The 18,527-nt window shown below is 28.9% G+C and overlaps 1 protein-coding gene across 3 annotated transcripts in view; it reads left to right on the top strand.

Annotated features, from left to right (window-relative positions):
- The window catches only part of ndrg2 (NDRG family member 2), a 103,414-nt gene that overhangs the window by 36,487 nt on the left and 48,400 nt on the right, over window positions 1-18,527 (top strand). For all 3 annotated transcript variants that reach the window (XM_056460884.1, XM_056460885.1, XM_056460883.1), the window contains 3 exons: window positions 13,194-13,288; window positions 16,031-16,072; window positions 17,626-17,731. In XM_056460884.1, the coding sequence (XP_056316859.1) occupies window positions 13,214-13,288; window positions 16,031-16,072; window positions 17,626-17,731 (223 nt within the window). In that variant the 5' untranslated portion in view covers window positions 13,194-13,213. The remainder of the gene's footprint in view (window positions 1-13,193; window positions 13,289-16,030; window positions 16,073-17,625; window positions 17,732-18,527) is intronic.

Below are 18,527 nucleotides of genomic sequence, written 5' to 3'. Positions count from 1 at the left end.
TTGCAAAACTTTTATTTATTTGTTTGTTTGTTTTTTATTTGTTTATTTATTTTTACCTTTTGTTTATATGTGTGAGTATAGATTTTGCGTGTTGTTTGATTTGTAAAGCCCCTTTGTCCACATTTGTTGTTTTTAAATGTGCTAAACATTTTAAATCATTTATTCAAAGAAACATTTTCTAATCATATTGTTATACAGCAATTATTGATAAAAAATATTTATATAAATTTGAAATATAATTTTGAATTTGAGACAGATTTTTTAAAAATAATAATTTCTAAAATATTTAGTTTTAGCTGTTTATTTTTATAGTTATTTTCAAATTATTTATTGTTATCTTCTGAGTTTAATACTGGGTGAGACAAAACACAAGAGAAAATCTGAAATCCTATTGTGTATTAAAATATGAAAGTGATTTAAAAATGTGTGTATTATTAGAGCTGCACAATATTGGAAAAATCTAATATTGCGATTATAAAAATGTTCTGCGATTAAATATTGATATGAATACAGTTTCACAAGATATTTCGAACAGCACTACTTGACGGTTTTCTGTGGAGTCTAACAGAGAGGATTCAGGTACAGAGATTTAATAATCACAATGCAATAAAAATGCTTTTCTTACTGTTTGTCTCATTGCTAGTCCAAACATCGAAAAAATACCTAGATCAGGTAAACATGTAGTGTTTTCACCGTGAGAAGAAATACGTCAAAATGAAGAGTTTTTCCCTTAAAACAAGCTCAATGATCTGCTACTGGGGTGAGTGAAACAACCTTGTTTTTGCTCTGAAATGTAGATATTTGGATTATAAACAAGACAAAAATTCTTAGATGTTTTATTTTTTGCATAAATCATATATAATACAGTGATTAAATACAATTCTGTTGCTCCTGATCAACATCAATTCAGACTCAACATTGCAATAACGATGCTGAATTGCTATATTCTGCAGCCCTATTTATTATTCATTCATTTATTCATTCATTTTCTTTTCGGCTTAGTCGCTTTATTAATCAGGGGTCACCACAGCGGAATGAACCGGCAACTTATCCAGCATATGCTTTACACAGCGGATGCCCTTCCAGCCACAACCCAACACTGGGAATCTCTCTCACACACACACATGCCTTTGGACTGTTGGGGAAACTGGAGCACCTGGAGGAAACCCACACCAACACGGGGAGAACATGCAAACTCCACACTGAAATGCCAACTGACCCTGCTAGGGCTCGAACCAGCGGCCTTCTTGCAGTGAGGCGATAGTGCTACCCACTGAGCCACCACAACGCCCCTATGTATTATTATTTTTAATTACAATTCTTTATGACACCTAATCCACATTTTGCATTCAAGTTCTCACTGCTTTATTTCTCTTCATTGATTATTAATTGCTTCAATTATATCACTACAAAAACTGACATCTATAAAACACACTTCATATCACTCAAACTTTAAAAGCGTAACATTTGAATCCCTTTAAAACACATAAACGACTCTTAAATATCCAGTTGGATTTCTAGAATCTGCTAATTGTGTTTCTGTCAGCATAGCTGTGACCTGAACATGATCTTGACAGGTTTTTCTTCTCAATCCTCCAACGCTCCTTCACACCTTTTTCTGTCATTTATTTTCATGCTCGTGGTCTGGTTTTCTTTCTCTGTCGTCTTCAGGCATTTGTCAGTGTGTCAGACGGCCGCATGCATGAGAGCGGCTGGCGTCGTATCGATCCGTACATCAATAAACACTGTCTGAAAACACACTTCAGCTCAGTTGAAACACAGCTGCTGTTTACTACAGTACATCTGCACACATAAACAGACTGATTATACAGCAAATAATACACTTAAGTACATACTTAAGTGTGAACTCAAGGGAGTGTTGTTTTGGACAATTAAATGAGTATTGCAATATTAATTTAGTTCAATTTAAGTTACATGCAATTAACAGCACTTAAGAGTGTCTTTTAAACCACTTAAGCTGTACATTGTATGCATATTTAATATATACTTAAAATTAAAGCCTTTTATTTGACATTTTAAACGTGTACTTGTAATTGTTATGAAACAGTCATGAAAGCACTCTTTTGAGGTATTCTTATTGCTATTATTTCATGTATTTAATGTCTTTTCAAGGTTAAGTTTGGCATTATTTTGAATTCACAAAAGCTCTATTTAAGGACACTTATATGTTGCACTCTTCAATAATAAAAAAAGATTTTACACTCTCATTTGCATAATATTACAAATAAAAATGTACTGTAGTTTACATTAAATGCAATTGGTATAAATTAAAAGTTAATTTTGAACCACTTAAGTAGAATTTTTTATGCATATTTAATGTAAACTTTCAATTAAAGCCTATAATTTGGCATTACTGCATCTAAAAATGTACTTAAGTGCAGTAAGATAGTCAAGAAAATAACTTTATGTATGCCTACATTTTTTGTTATATTAGTATGATATTGTCCTCCTGCTGTTTCTTTTAAATGTATACTTTATTTGAAATAATTTAAAAGTGTACTTAAGTGTGTTAATCATTCATTAAAGCACTTTCTTTATTGCAGTTTTCTTTTTGTTCACTAATACTGTTGTCAGTAAGCACGTTTTCTTTAAATATATAGTTTATTATATACTTTAAAACCATTAGTTTGAATTTAAAAGTACTTAAGTGTGTTAAGAAACTTGTGGAATACTTTATTCGTAACCTCTTTTATTAATACAATTTTATGTATTTATTATTGTGTTGGAAAGTTTAATTTATATCACATTATTTAGAAGTCACAAAAGACACTTATTACATTTTACTCTTTTAAAGTATATGTAATGTGCTTTTAAGTACACTACGAGTACGTTCGTACTTTATATATACTGTAAGTTAAAGCCTTTCATTTGGAATATTTTAAAAGTTGACTAAGTTTACTTCACTTAAATAGTGTGCTTAAGTAGTTAGTGTACATAAAACAGGCTTTCTCTTGATATTCTTTTTGTTTTATTAATATGATATTGTCTTCAAGCTGTTTTCCTTCAAGCTTTTATTTCACTTTATTTAAAAGTGTACTTAAGTGTGTTAAGAAACATTCATGAAAGCACTCTTTTTATGCACTCTTAAGTAATCTTTAAGTTCAGTAATGCTGTTGCCTGCAAGTAAAATTTATTATATAAATATTTAAAACCAATAATTTCACCATGTTTAAAATTGCACTTAAGTGCGTTAGGAAACTTATGAGAAACATTAGCTATCGACATTATTTAGAAGTCACAAATACTTTGTTTATCTACACATATTTATTAAATATTGTACACTTTTAAAATAGTCTTTTATTGACTTATACACAATATACTTTTAAAACCTTTGAACTACACTGATGGTGCATTCAATACAATGAACTGCGCATTTCTTTTACAAGGAGAACATATTTGTGTGCCTGCAATAATACACATAAAAAGAACACACTTAAGTGTGATCTGAATCAAATGTTTTAAACATTTAATTGCATAATATTACAAATGCAAATGTATTGTAGTTTAAGTATTCTTTTGAACCATTTAAGTATGACTTCATGCTTTAATAAATACATTGAATGAATGTTTTAAAAGTGTACTTAAGCGTACAAAACGTTTCTCTTGATTTTCCTATACACTTACGTACACTTTTTGTTGTATTAATATGATAACTTTGTTTGACGTTGTTTAAAAGTGTACTTAAATGTGTTAAGAAAAAGTCATGAAAGTTCTTTTAAGTATTTTAATATTATTTCACTAATACTATTTCACTAATACTCACAAATACAAGATAGTTTTAGTTTGACGTTATTTAAGTGTGTTAAGAAACATACAATTTATTTTAATTATTTTTTATTATTTCACAAATACTGTGGCCTGCAAGCACATTTACTTAAATAATTTAAAATGTTCTTTAAAACACATAATTAGACCTTATTTAAAAGGGTCCTTAAGTGTGTTAAGAAACATAACATTTATTTTAAGTATTTTTTAATTATTTCACTAATACTGTTGCAATAAAGCACATTTTCTTAAATAATTTTAAATGTACTTTAAAACACTTAATTTGACCGTATTTAAAATTGTACTTAAGTGTGTTAAGAAACATAACATTTATTTTAAGTTTTTTTATTTCACTAATAGTGTTGCAGCAAGCACATTTTCCTAAATAAAGAATTTAAAATGTACTTTAAAACACTTAATTTGATGTTATTTAAAATTGTACTTAAGTGTGTTAAGAAACATAACATTTATTTCGTTTTTTTAACTCACTAATACTGTTGCAGCAAGCACATTTTCTTAAATTATAGAATTTAAAATGTACTTTAAAACACTTAATTTTACGTCATTTAAAAGTGTACTTAAGTGTGTTAAGAAACATAACATTTATTTTAAGTATTTTTTAATTATTTCTCTAATACTGTTGCAGCAAGCACATTTTCTTAAATTATAGAATTTAAAATGTACTTTAAAACACTTAATTTGACGTTATTTAAAAGTGTACTTAAGTGTGTTAAGAAACATAACATTTATTTTAAGTATTTTTTAATTATTTCACTAATACTGTTGCAGCAAGCACATTTTCTTACATAAAGAATTTAAAATGTACTTTAAAACACTTAATTTGACGCTATTTAAAAGTGTACTTAAGTGTGTTAAGAAACATAACATTTATTTTAAGTTTTTTTTTATTACTTCGCTAAATTGCCTACAAGCACATTTTCCTAAATATAATATTTAAATGTACGTTAAAATACTTTAATTTAATGTGATTTTAAAGTGTGCTTAAGTGTGTTTGGAAAGTCAGTATATGTATATTTAGTGTTACTAATCTTTTATTTTAGTAGTATTATCTTATGTATTTAAACATGTTAACATCTTATTTGTTATATGTTGCCCTCTTTTAAATTATATTTTAATGTACTTTTAAGATCTTTTAAGTCCACTACGGGTGGATTTAGCACAATGAACTGCACTTCTCTTTCAGAAGGACAGTCTGTTTGAATGCCGGTGTTGATCAGTTTGCCATAGTTATGAAGTTATGGGGAAAAGCTTTGATAAGCATGTTTAATCCCTGCAGTGTCTGGTGGTTCACTGTATGGCATCAGTGTGGCGTTAATGGAGCGTAATGGCCTTCAGTCCTCAGAGAGTTTTATTTGTCACTTCTCTCTCAGGGGCTCTGTGTGTTTGTGTAGTTGGCCATCGCTGCTCCTCGTCAGGATTATTTTTAGACTGTGGGTGAAGCATTCGTGTGATTCCTCTGAACACACACACACACACACACACACACACACACACACACACACACTCCAGAGTGGAGATTTCATGCATCAGAGAGAGAGATAAGGGCTTCTGTGCGACTGATCACCACTTCTGGTTAAACTACATGTATAGAAGAAACAACTCACTGAGGTCTAAACACATCACACACAGAAACGCATAGATACACAGACACACACACAGAATCACATCTCACAAACACATTACACACACAATCACTCAGTCACACGCTCAAACACTATCAAACACTAGAGTCTCTAACACTCATGCACACAAAACTCACACTCAAACACACACAGACATGCAGCGTTACCGAATGCCTGAAGGTGAAGCACATCAAACTAGTTGAAGAGTTTTCTTGAGTCTGCAGCTTCAGATCAGTCCCTCACATCCGGAGTTCAGCCGGGATGATCTGACACTCAGAAGCTGACACTGCAGCAGAATAGCACACTTTCCTACTGTTACTGTAGGTGCTGATATGTACGCGCACCGTCACATTTTGTTTTCTCTCTTTCGTGGTAAACAATGAAAAATATAAACAACTGTAACTATGAAATAACCCCCCAAAAAAGAGTGAACGATTATAGTCTGAACTCATGTTTGTGATTCACACCAACTGAAAACATCCAGAGGGGTTTAGGTTGATCTGATAATTCATTTGTTCATAATTGTAATACTTGTAATACTTACGTTTTCTCGTGAGATCAGGCTGACATATCCTATTCTAAAACAAATCACTTACAAAATCTAACACGTATTCTAATATCATATATAAATCATACGAATAAATAAATAATGAGGCGATTTATTATACAATTATTTTTTATTATATATTAGGAAATGAAAAAAATCCTAATTTAATAATAATATTGATGATATTAATGATGATCATGATGAGGAAGATGATGATTATTATTATTTTTATTATTATGTATGAGTAATAAAAAAAATCCTAATTTAATAATATTAATGATGATGATGATGATGATGATAATTATTACTATTTTTATTATTATGTATGAGTAATAAAAAAATCCTAATTTAATAACAATATTAATAATACTAATGATGATGATGATGATGATAATTATTATTATTTTTATTATTATGTATGAGTAATAAAAAAATCCTAATTTAATAACAATATTAATAATACTAATGATGATGATGATGATGATAATTATTATTATTTTTATTATTATGTATGAGTAATAAAAAAATCAAAATTTAATAACAATATTAATAATACTAATGATGATGATGATAATTATTATTATTTTTATTATTATGTATGAGTAATAAAACAAAATCCTAATTTAATAACAATATTAATAATACTAATGATGATGATGATGATGATGATGATGATGATGATGATGATTTATTATTATTATTAATATTATTATTATTATTAGGTAGGGTATTGTTTATTTATTTTTTAGAATAGTCTACTTTTACAATTTGACGCTTGTAAACCACAGCAGAAAGTTCTAACTAGCAGGCCCAGGTCATATACAGTACAGATACTTAATAAATAACCTACTATAAATTAAAAGCATCAACGTATGCTTTTTCTTTTCACAAGCTTTGGAGACGTAACATAAATGCTGCTTTTCAATAATAGGTCACCTATAGCTTTCGCTTGAGGCTGTGTTCAAAATGACATCAATGTTTTCAAAGTGCACTGCTAAGGGAGCGCAATTGCAAACATGAAGATCGCTAAAACTGAACTGTAAAATAGTTTGAAAGCAAATTACACCTAAGAGAGATGACCTTAATGCTTTTTTATTTTTAATTATTCCAACTTTGAATGTCAGAATGTTCTAAATGAATAGGGCATAGGGGGGATAACTGGGAATAGAACACAGCCAGGAACTGTTTCTAACGACAGCTCCAGACGTGTGGTTGCGAGTGCTCAAGTTTGCGAATGTTCATTGGAGCGACGGATTTGGGAAACGGCAAATCAACAAACTATGCTTGTAATGACGGAACTTGTGACCTTGTCGCAAATTTGTACAAACTATTAAATCAACTTAAGCCATTTGAAGGAATTGTGTGAGTAAAACTGTGTGTTTAGATGTATTTTCTGTCATAATACCTTTGGAAATCCAGTAATTTTGCTTGTTTTAATAGTTTGTGAGGAAATCAGATGCTCTTTTGATTTGTCTCCATCTGTTCCGGTTTATAATTGTGCTATAATTGGTTTTAAATACAGAATTACCATCACATTTCACTGCTGAATTGTTTTTTGGTTATGTCTGTGTATATATTGGTCAGACATGTTGTCAGGCCTTTATAAGCACCAGATGTTGTGGCTGGAGTGAGAGTTATGGAAAAGGAGTTATTCTGTGTGGTTTATTGAACAGCGGATTCACTAGAGTCATTCGAGTCATCAGTAAAGATTCATTATGCGTTCAGAGATTCGTCAGAAGAGTCGTTAGTTTTATGTTGTTTTCATCATTACAGTACATGAGGTTTTACACCTAAAATTCATCTTCAGATACCAAAATAGGCATTTATTGGCCACATAAACTACATAGACTAAAAAATACATCCTGTATGTTGTTGTCTGAGCTGATTTAATGTTTACACTGTATAACTAGTTTTCTTCCTCTTTTAAGAAAGAAAAAAGAAAAATAAGATAGAAAATGTTATGAAATGTTATGGCTTTTGTGAGTTTGTGGCGATAACAGAATGAAGGAATAAATAAATTAATAAATTAATGAATTAAGAAAATAATAAATTAATAAATAAATAAATATATAAATAAATGAATGAATGAATCAATCAATAAATAAATAAATAAATAAATAAATGAATATGTGAATGAATGAATAAATAAATAAATAAATAAACGAATAAATGAATAAATTAATTAATAAATAAATGAATGAATGAATGATGGAATGAATGAATAATTGAATAAATAAATAAATACATGAATATATAAATAAATAAATTAATGAATGAATGAATAATTGAATAAATAAATAAATGAATGAATGATTAATATATATATATATATATATATATATATATATATATATATATATATATATATATATATATATATATATATATATATAAATGAATGAATGAATGAATGAATGAATGAATGAATGAATAAATGAATTAATAAATGAATAAATAAATATATATATATATAAATAAATGAATGAATAAATAAATGAATATATAAATAAATAAAAAAATAAAAAATAAATAAATTAATAAATAAATATATAAATAAATGAATGAATGAATAAATGATTGAATAAATGAACAAATAAATATATAAATAAACGAATGAATGAATATATAAATAAATAAATTAATTAATTAATTAATTAATAAATGAATAAATAAATATATAAATAAATAAATATATAAATAAATAAATATATAAATAAATAAATGAATAAAAAATGAATGAATGAATGAATGAATGAATGAATAAATAATTTAATAAATTAATGAATAAATATATAAATAAATGAATAAAAAAATTAAAAAATGAATGAATGAATGAATAAATAATTTAATAAATAAATAAATGAATTAATAAATTAATAAATAAATATATATATAAATAAATAAATGAATAAATAAATGAATTAATAAATGAATGAATAAATAAATATATAAATGAATGAATGAATAAATATTTTAATAAATAAATAAATAAATATCTGATATTGGAGTCAAAATTAATTTCTTTTACTTTGTTTATTTAATTGTATTACAGTTTTTCAATAACGTTTAGACATTAGTTTCCTTTAGTATTGTGCAAAGCCATATTATAAGTTGAGGCGTGTGTTCAGATTAGTTTTCTGTCATATGATATATTACAGCACCATAAATTGTGACAAAAACAAGAGAAGAGAAATCTGATAATGCTGCCCTGCATGTTTTTCAATGACAGATATTAATACATCATGCCATTTTGCTTCTGGAGTAAATGTATATTGATTTAAACATATTGATAATCTAGGCTCAAACTAGAGCCTGCGGGCCAAAGTTGGCCTATGGTAACCTTTGATTTGACCCGCCGTCACATCTGAGATAAAAGGGAGAATGATGAGACGCTTCAGAGCTAATGGAAATTAAGTGTTTCATTTTAAATGCTGTAATTTAGTTTAACATGTACATACAGTCACCTGACAGATAGAGGACAATGCAGAGACTTTGGTGAGCAAATCAAGGCAAAGGCAGATTCTGCTTGACCAGTGTATTCAGCATTGAACTCCACTGTGATATTAATGTGATTATGTTTCTAATGCCATAAGTTATCAATTAAAAAGTTATACTGCGTTATAGATATGCTTCAAAGTAATGATTTCTATTTATTTTTAAATATAAGGAAAAAAACTGGGAAACATGGCAAATTTAATGTAATATAGTTTGGTATATTTACCTTCAGCCCACGGCTCTCAGTGATGTTTGGTTTTTGGCCCTTCATGCGAAAAAGTTTGGTCACCCCTGGTCTAAACTTTTTGTACCAAAAGAAAACACAACATAAACACTAAGGAAGAATGATGTTTTGCACTGTAGATTAGTAAATCTTGTTGATTAAATGTTTATTTTCTTTTTTTAAAACACTGATACACATTTAAATATTCAAGTTTGTGCATATGAATCTATTTAGTCACAGCGTTGTAAGAAACATTATTAATGCACGGTATATGCATAGGTATTCAAAAATGTTTCTTTATTAAATTATAAACCAACTCTCGTCACTTGTTTGAGTAATTCAGTGGAGCAGCAGAAGCAGTGTCGTCTGTGCTTATTTCATGTTTACACTGTTAAAAATAAAAAAAAGTTAAATATATAAAGACACTTTTACTGGAGAAAGAAAATGTCATAAAATATTATGACTTTTCTGAGTTTGTGGCAAAAAATTCACAAAAATTTGGGTCAATTTTGAATAAAATTAAATTATATATATATATTCAGTTGAAGTCACAATTATTAGCCCCGCCTGAATTATTAGCCCTCTGTTTAATTTTTTCCCCAATTTCTGTTTAACGGAGAGCAGATTTCTTCAACACATTTATAATCATAATAGTTTTAATAACTCATCTCTAATAACTGATTTATTTTCTCTTTGCCATGATGACAGTAAATAATATTAGACTAGATATTCTTCCAGACACTTCCATACAGCTTAAAGAGACATTTAAAGGCTTAACTAGGTTAATTAGTCAGGTTAGGGTAATTAGGCAAGTTATTGTATAACGATTGTTTGTTCTGTAGACTATTGAAAAATATAGCTTAAAGGGGCTAATAATTGTGTCCATAAAATGGCTTTGAAACAATTAAAAGCTGCTTTTATTCTAGCCGAAATAAAACAAATAAGACTTTCTCCAGAAGAAAAAATATTATCAGACATACTGTGAAAATTTCCTTGCTCTGTTAAACATCATTTGGGAAATATTAAAAAAAATTCAAAGGGGGGCTCTATCTATCTATCTATCTATCTATCTATCTATCTATCTATCTATCTATCTATCTATCTATCTATCTATCTATCTATCTATCTATCTATCTATCTATCTATCTATCTATCTATCTATCTATCTATCTATCTATCTATCTATCTATCTATCTATCTATCTATCTATCTATCTATCTATCTATCTATCTATCTATCTATCTATCTATCTATCTATCTATCTATCTATCTATCTATCTATCTATCTATCTATCTATCTATCTATCTATCTATCTATCTATCTATCTATCTATCTATCTATCTATCTATCTATCTATCTATCTATCTATCTATCTATCTATCTATCTATCTATCTATCTATCTATCTATCTATCTATCTATCTATCTATCTATCTATCTATCTATCTATCTATCTATCTATCTATCTATCTATCTATCTATCTATCTATCTATCTATCTATCTATCTATCTATCTATCTATCTATCTATCTATCTATCTATCTATCTATCTATCTATCTATCTATCTATCTATCTATCTATCTATCTATCTATCTATCTATCTATCTATCTATCTATCTATCTATCTATCTATCTATCTATCTATCTATCTATCTATCTATCTATCTATCTATCTATCTATCTATCTATCTATCTATCTATCTATCTATCTATCTATCTATCTATCCTATCTATCTATCTATCTATCTATCTATCTATCTATCTATCTATCTATCTATCTATCTATCTATCTATCTATCTATCTATCTATCTATCTATCTATCTATCTATCTATCTATCTATCTATCTATCTATCTATCTATCTATCTATCTATCTATCTATCTATCTATCTATCTATCTATCTATCTATCTATCTATCTATCTATCTATCTATCTATCTATCTATCTATCTATCTATCTATCTATCTATCTATCTATCTATCTATCTATCTATCTATCTATCTATCTATCTATCTATCTATCTGTATGTAGTATGTATATATGTATGTATATGTTTCAGTGACAGATATTTATTATATCATATCATTTAGCTTCTTCTCCAGTGAATATTTCTTGATTCAAACATATTTTGATAGCCCAAGCTATTTGTACCAAAGAAACCAAGCTATAAACACATTTTTGCTGTGTAGATTAGTTTCATTTTGTTGATTAAATGTGGATTTTCTTTTTTAAAAACACTGATCAAATTAAAATATTCAAGCAGCGCTACTCGAGGTATGAGGTATGTTCATGTATAGCTATATGAATTTATTTATTTACATTGTAAGAAACACTATTCATATATTGTGTTTTCTTATTTAGGTTATATTCAGGCTCATATTGTCATGTCATGATAAGGAATTTTGTTGTGTGATATATTGTCACAGAAATTGTTGCAATAAGTGATAGTATTGTCATTTTGACATCATTTCATGCCGCTGATTATATAATTATTATATAACAGCATCATAATGCAAATAGCCATAAACACCTTAAAATATGTATCTTTCTTATGGTCATTTAGATTCTATAATTTGATGTTAAAACGGTAAATATCCTATTATATATACCAGTGTTTCCCAACCCTGTTCCTGAAGGCACACCAACAGTCCACATTTTCAACCTCTCCCTAATCAAACACACTTGAATCAACTCATCAGAAGATTAGAAGAGACTCCAAAACCTGAAATGAATGCGTCAGATAATGGAGACATTCAAAATATGTACTGTTGGTGTGCCTCCAGGAACAGGGTTGGGAAACACTGATATATACTATTAAATGTCCTATTAGGTAACTGTCCAATAATAAACTTTGACAGCGGTGAGGTAGAATGTAAATGTCACTGTAAAATGGCTTTAACGTGTGAATTTGTAAATATATGAAGAGTTCAGATGCAAAAACCTCTAAGTGCTGTCTGAAATCTTCTCTTAACATGTTTTTTCTCCAGTTATGTCACTTTAAATGCAATTAAAATAACCTGTTTATCACAATAAAGGTGAAGTTACTGAACCTTCACACAGGAGCCTTAACAAATGGTCATTTTAGAAGACAATTTCAGGAACTCTTCATATATGGCAAAGACAGAAATGATTGAGGTCATCTCCCAGTATTGCAGGATAAGTCGATATATTGATTATTGTGACAGGCCTAGCTGTATTCCTATTGTACGCTAGCATGCAGATGTTTAATAGTAAACAACTTCTGTCACTGGTTTTATTAGCTCAGCCAGTCAAACAGCAGAAGCAGTGATTTATCCAGTGCTCTGCGAGGGAATGTCTGAACTGTAATCTGTCTCTCTTTCTATGTTAATTTGTTCTAGCTGTAATTTCTAATTAAGAAGAGTGAAAGCCCAGCGGAGACGCGCAGCTCCCGCCGGAACAGCGTCTGCGCGCATGCGCGTCTCAGATTTGGCGCAGTGTTTATAATCTTCATCTGTGTGTGTTTCTGTGTGTTTCAGGACGGCGTAAACCGATCACCATGACCACTGAGATGCAGGAGATCGCCATCACGGAGGAGAAGCCCTTACTGCCCGGTCAATCAGACGCCGTCAAGGTCAACAAACACACAGTTATACGTTTCTGTCATTAGTTTATGCTTTGCTGCCACCTGCTGGACACTCCAAACGCCAACACACACACTGATAGACCCATAACACTATCGTTTATACCAGAGTGCCCAGACTTTTTCGTATGAAGGGCTTAAAAACAAACATAACCAAGGGCTGTGGACCCAAACTAAATATATCAATATCGAATTGAATCAGAATTGAATAAGCTAAATTGGCTGTAGTGTATGAATGTCAGAGTGTATGGATGTTTCCCAATATTGGGTGTGTAAAACAAATGCTGGAATAGTGACTATGGTGGCCCCTGATAAAAAAAAAAGGGACTAAGCCGAAGGAATTTAAATGAATGACAATGAAAGCAAACAATTCCATTAACACAATTAACTCTTGGTCGCTGGTTCGAGCCTCGGCTGGGTCAGTTGGCATTTCAGTGTGGAGTTAGCATGTTCTGCCCGTGTTGGTGTGGGTTTCCTCCAGGATTCCCCTGATTCTACCCTTCATTTTTCCTGTGTTTTCAGATGGGATGGTGAAAGTTTATCCATGTCTGGTTTATACAGTGTACACACCTCCATTCCAAGTTACCGTTACTAGGTTATTTAACTCATAAATATCGGTCTCTTTTAAAAGTATTATATTGTTTGCAGTGTTTTGTGTTTTTTATTAGGTTTATGTTTCATCTAATTATTACTCTTTTTGCCTTCTGTCTCATTGTAGAGCACCGTGGTCAAATATCGGTGTGTTTATTTGTGCTTTATAAGTAAATGAAGTGAAGTGAAATACAGCAGGCTATAACATTAACAATTATAACTATATTGCATTCATTTGTGAAGTTGCTGCCAGGCAGTCTGAAAGTAAATAAATGAACTGTTTTATTATTTATTAGTGGAGTTTGCGAAGTTTAGACATTTTTCTGTTTCACAAACTTAAAAGTAGTGGTTTGAGGAATAAATAATTGCTTCATTTTATCATTTAGCCTCTTTGATTTGACTTATTGTAACACATTATTCTTTAACAACTTATTATTATATATTTATTGAGTTTTTTATTTCATTTATTTAAATTATTTACTTTTTATTTTTATGAATAGTTTTTTTATATACTTATTTATATAATATATATATATATATATATATATATATATATATATATATATATATATATATATATATATATATATTACTCTTACAGATAATGGTAGCACGGTGGTTCGAGTCCCGGCTGGGTCAGTTGGCATTTCTGTGTGGCGTTTGCATGTTCTCCCCATGTTAGGTGCTCTGGTTTCCCCTAAAGTCCAAACACATGCGCTATAGGTGAATTGGGTAAGCTAAATTGGCAGTAGCATATGAGTGTGTATGGGTGTTTCGCAGTGTTGGGTTGCAGCTGGAAAGGCATCCGCTGCGTTAAACGTGTGATGGATACGTTGGCGGTTCATTCCGTGGTGGCAATCCCTGATAAATAAAAGCATTTAGCTGAAAAAAGTGAATGAACTATGATATATATATATATATATATATATATATATATATATATATATATATATATATATATTATGATTAAAAAGAAATTAACCTATTTTCATTAATTTAGCTTTTTTTTATTTATTTATTTAATACTGAAATAAAAATTGAAGCATGTACAGAGTTTGTAAATGACATTACAATGACAAATAGACCAAAAGATAGTAAAATTACAAAATCTAAAAATAAAATCTTATTAAAAATAGGAGCCATAACAATATTAATAAATCAGTGATGCTAAAATAACACTGCTTTGCATATGAAAGCTGTGTAAATTGCCTTTATGATAACAGTTAACAACTTATTTAATTTATTATTTAACTTCATGTTTTTTATGAATAGTTTTTTATAGTTTACAATAGTTTATAATTGACCAAAATGTCTATTAAACCATACAAATGTTTCTCTAAATAAAAAGACAATTAAAATGAAATTAAAAAGAAATGGTCAACTTCATCGTTCATTTATTTTCTTTTCACATTAGTCTCATTATTAATCAGGGGTCGCCACAGCGGAATGATCTTATCCAGCATATGTTTTACGCAGCAGATGCCCTTCCAGCTGCAACCCAACACTGGGAAACATCCATACACTCTCATTCACACTTACACACACTACAGTCAATTTAGCCTACCCAATTCACCTATAGCGCATGTATTTGGATTGTGGAGGAAACCCACGCCAACACGGGGAGAACATGCAAACTACACACAGAAATTCCAACTGACCCAGCCGAGGCTCAAACCAGCGACCTTCTTGCTGTGAGGTGATCGTGCTAGCCTCGTTCACCGTGACTCCCCAACTTCATCATTTTAATTACATTTTTTTATAAGCTACTGAAGCATGTACAGAGTTTGTAAATGACAATACAATTACAAATAGACCAAAATATTACTAGCATTTTAAGTAAAATCCAAGTAAAAACACAGAATATAAAAATATAATCAAATTAAAAATAGGAGCCATAACAATAATCAATCAGTGATGGTAAAATAACACTGCTTTGCATATGAGAGCTGTATAAATTGCCTCTTGATTGCATCATTTTAATTTTACTCTTATAAAGTTGATTCATCAATACATGTAATCTACAAAAATGTATAAAGCTATAATTAAAACAAATCAGATCAGATTTGGGATATTTTGGACGTGCATGTCAAACTGATATTGGGTTATTGTCAGGTCTGATGTTGTGTGATTATTTGTCTACAGGATGCTGAAATCGCAGCCCGAATATTGCTGGATCAAGGCCAGGTGAGGGAACAGAGTGTGTTTGGATGGTGACATGCTTGGAAATATACAGTTTAGTTCTTGTAGTTTTATGTGGCAAATTAATGCATTTTTTGAGGATCTGGAGAAGCAATTTAGATATAAAACTACATGTATTGTAATGATGAAAGCATTTTAGTCGGGTTTAGATTCAGTGTAGTCCATTATTCTAGCTTTTATCATATGCAAATAAGATTAAGAATTTTAAGTGTGTATTTTTATTTAATCCTTTTTATTTACTATTGTTGTTGTTCGTGCTATTTATTAATATTTATTTTTTTGTAATAATTAAAAAAAAATCTTGTTACAAAGTTTTAAAGGAAAAAGTGGAAAGTCTTTCACTATGTCTGTCATATCAAGCATTTGTGTTCTTTTCACTCAATAAATAAATAAATAAATAAATAAATAAATTAATTAATTAATGGATGAATAAATAAATAAATAAATAAATAAATAAATAAATAAATGAATAAATAAATGAATGAATGAATGAATGAATGAATGAATGAATGAATGAATGAATAAATAAATAAATGAAAAAATGAATAAATAAATTAATGAATGAATGAATGAATGAATAATTGAATGAATAAATAAATAAATAAATAATTTAATGAATAAATGAATAAATAAACGAATAAATAAATGAATAAATAAATAAATAAATAAATAAATAAACGAATAAATAAATGAATGAATAAATAAATGAATGAATAAATAAATGAATGAATAAATAAATGAATGAATGTATAAATAAATAAATGAATAAATAAATGAATGAATGAATAAATAAATAAATAAATGAATAAATGAATGAATAAATGAATGAATAAATAAATGAATAAATAAATAAATAAATAAATGAATAAATAAATGAATAAATGAATGAATGAATGAATGAATAAATGTATAAATTTATAAATGAATAAATGAATGAATAAATCAATAAATGAATGAATGAATGAATAAATTTATAAATTTATAAATAAATAAATGAATAAATCAATAAATGAATGAATGAATGAATTAATCAATCAATAAATAAATAAATAAATAAATAAATACATAAATGAGTAAATAAATGAATGAATGAATAAAAGAATGAATAAATAAATGAATGAATGAATGAATAAATGAACGAACGAACAAATGAGTAAACGAATTAATGAATGAATTAATTAATAAATAAATAAATGAATGAATGAATGAATAAATAAATAAATAAATAAATAAATGAATGAATAAATCAATAAATGAATGAATAAATAAATAAATAAATGAATAAATAAATGAATGAATGAATGAATGAATGAATAAAGGAATAAATAAATGAATAAATAAATAAATTAATTAATGTATAAATAAATGAATTAATGAATGAATAAATAAATAAATAGATAAATGACAAAATAAATTAATTAATTAATTAATGAATAAATAAATAAAAACATAAATAAATAAATGAATGAATGAACAAATAAATAAATGAATGAATGAATGAATGAATAAAGTGGGTGTTTGTGTGTGTGTATGTGCAGGAACACACTGTGGAGACTCCTCACGGCGTGCTGCATGCGACGGTTCACGGCTCCGGAAACGCTCGCAGACCAGCCATACTGACCATCCATGATGTGGGAATGGACAGTAAGTCTCAAATGATTTATTTCAAGCACAAATAACACAACTCGGTTTTTAAAAAACACAGTTTCCACAGGTGATCTCTTATTTAATATACAGGGCTTAAAGTATTCCGGCACCGTACTGGATCTCTAGCGTGTGGTCGTGAGGGAAAAAAATAAATATTTCAGAGCCTGCACATGCGGTTTAATATTTTCGAGCCAATTTATTTCACCTACCAATCATGAGAGAGAAACACAGCTTTAATTAACGTTACAAGCCTATCAGAAGCAGAGAAGGGGCGGGTCCTTGAAGCGCTAACCCATCAGTTTCAAATCAACATGCGAGTTACATGAACACTCATGGAATTGCATTACAGTTCAAAAAATGTTTGTCTGAGAGGTTGTCTTAAAAAGAAAGAGTTTGCAGGACTTTGCTTACAAGCTAGAAAAAAAGAAAAAATAAGTGATAATGGCCTTGATTTCACTTCTAATCTCCAGTGTAGCAGTTTGCACTTTGAGCACTTGTTATTTAAGCACTTGTTAGTGTGTAGAAGAAAACACTTTATTTGACTAGGTACTTTTAAATAAATGGCGCAGAGCATAATAACTGAAGAGAGTCTATCTCAGTCTCAGCTCACCAGTATTTTAAGCACTTTAAGCTCATTACTTTATTATTGTTATTATTGTCAATATGTGAAGTAAGTCCTTCTGTGCCCCCCCCCCCCCCATGCTCAGGATTATTTTTTACCGCTGAATATAAAAGATCTTTAAAAAACAGAAACATTGTTAGGAAGGAATCTAATATTGTTCTCCTTTATTTT

The sequence above is a fragment of the Danio aesculapii genome, chromosome 7, assembly GCF_903798145.1.
Source record: "Danio aesculapii chromosome 7, fDanAes4.1, whole genome shotgun sequence".
Taxonomy (NCBI): Eukaryota; Metazoa; Chordata; class Actinopteri; order Cypriniformes; family Danionidae; genus Danio; species Danio aesculapii.
Note: the sequence above shows the minus strand (reverse complement) of the source record. Positions and strands in the feature narration are given on the sequence as shown.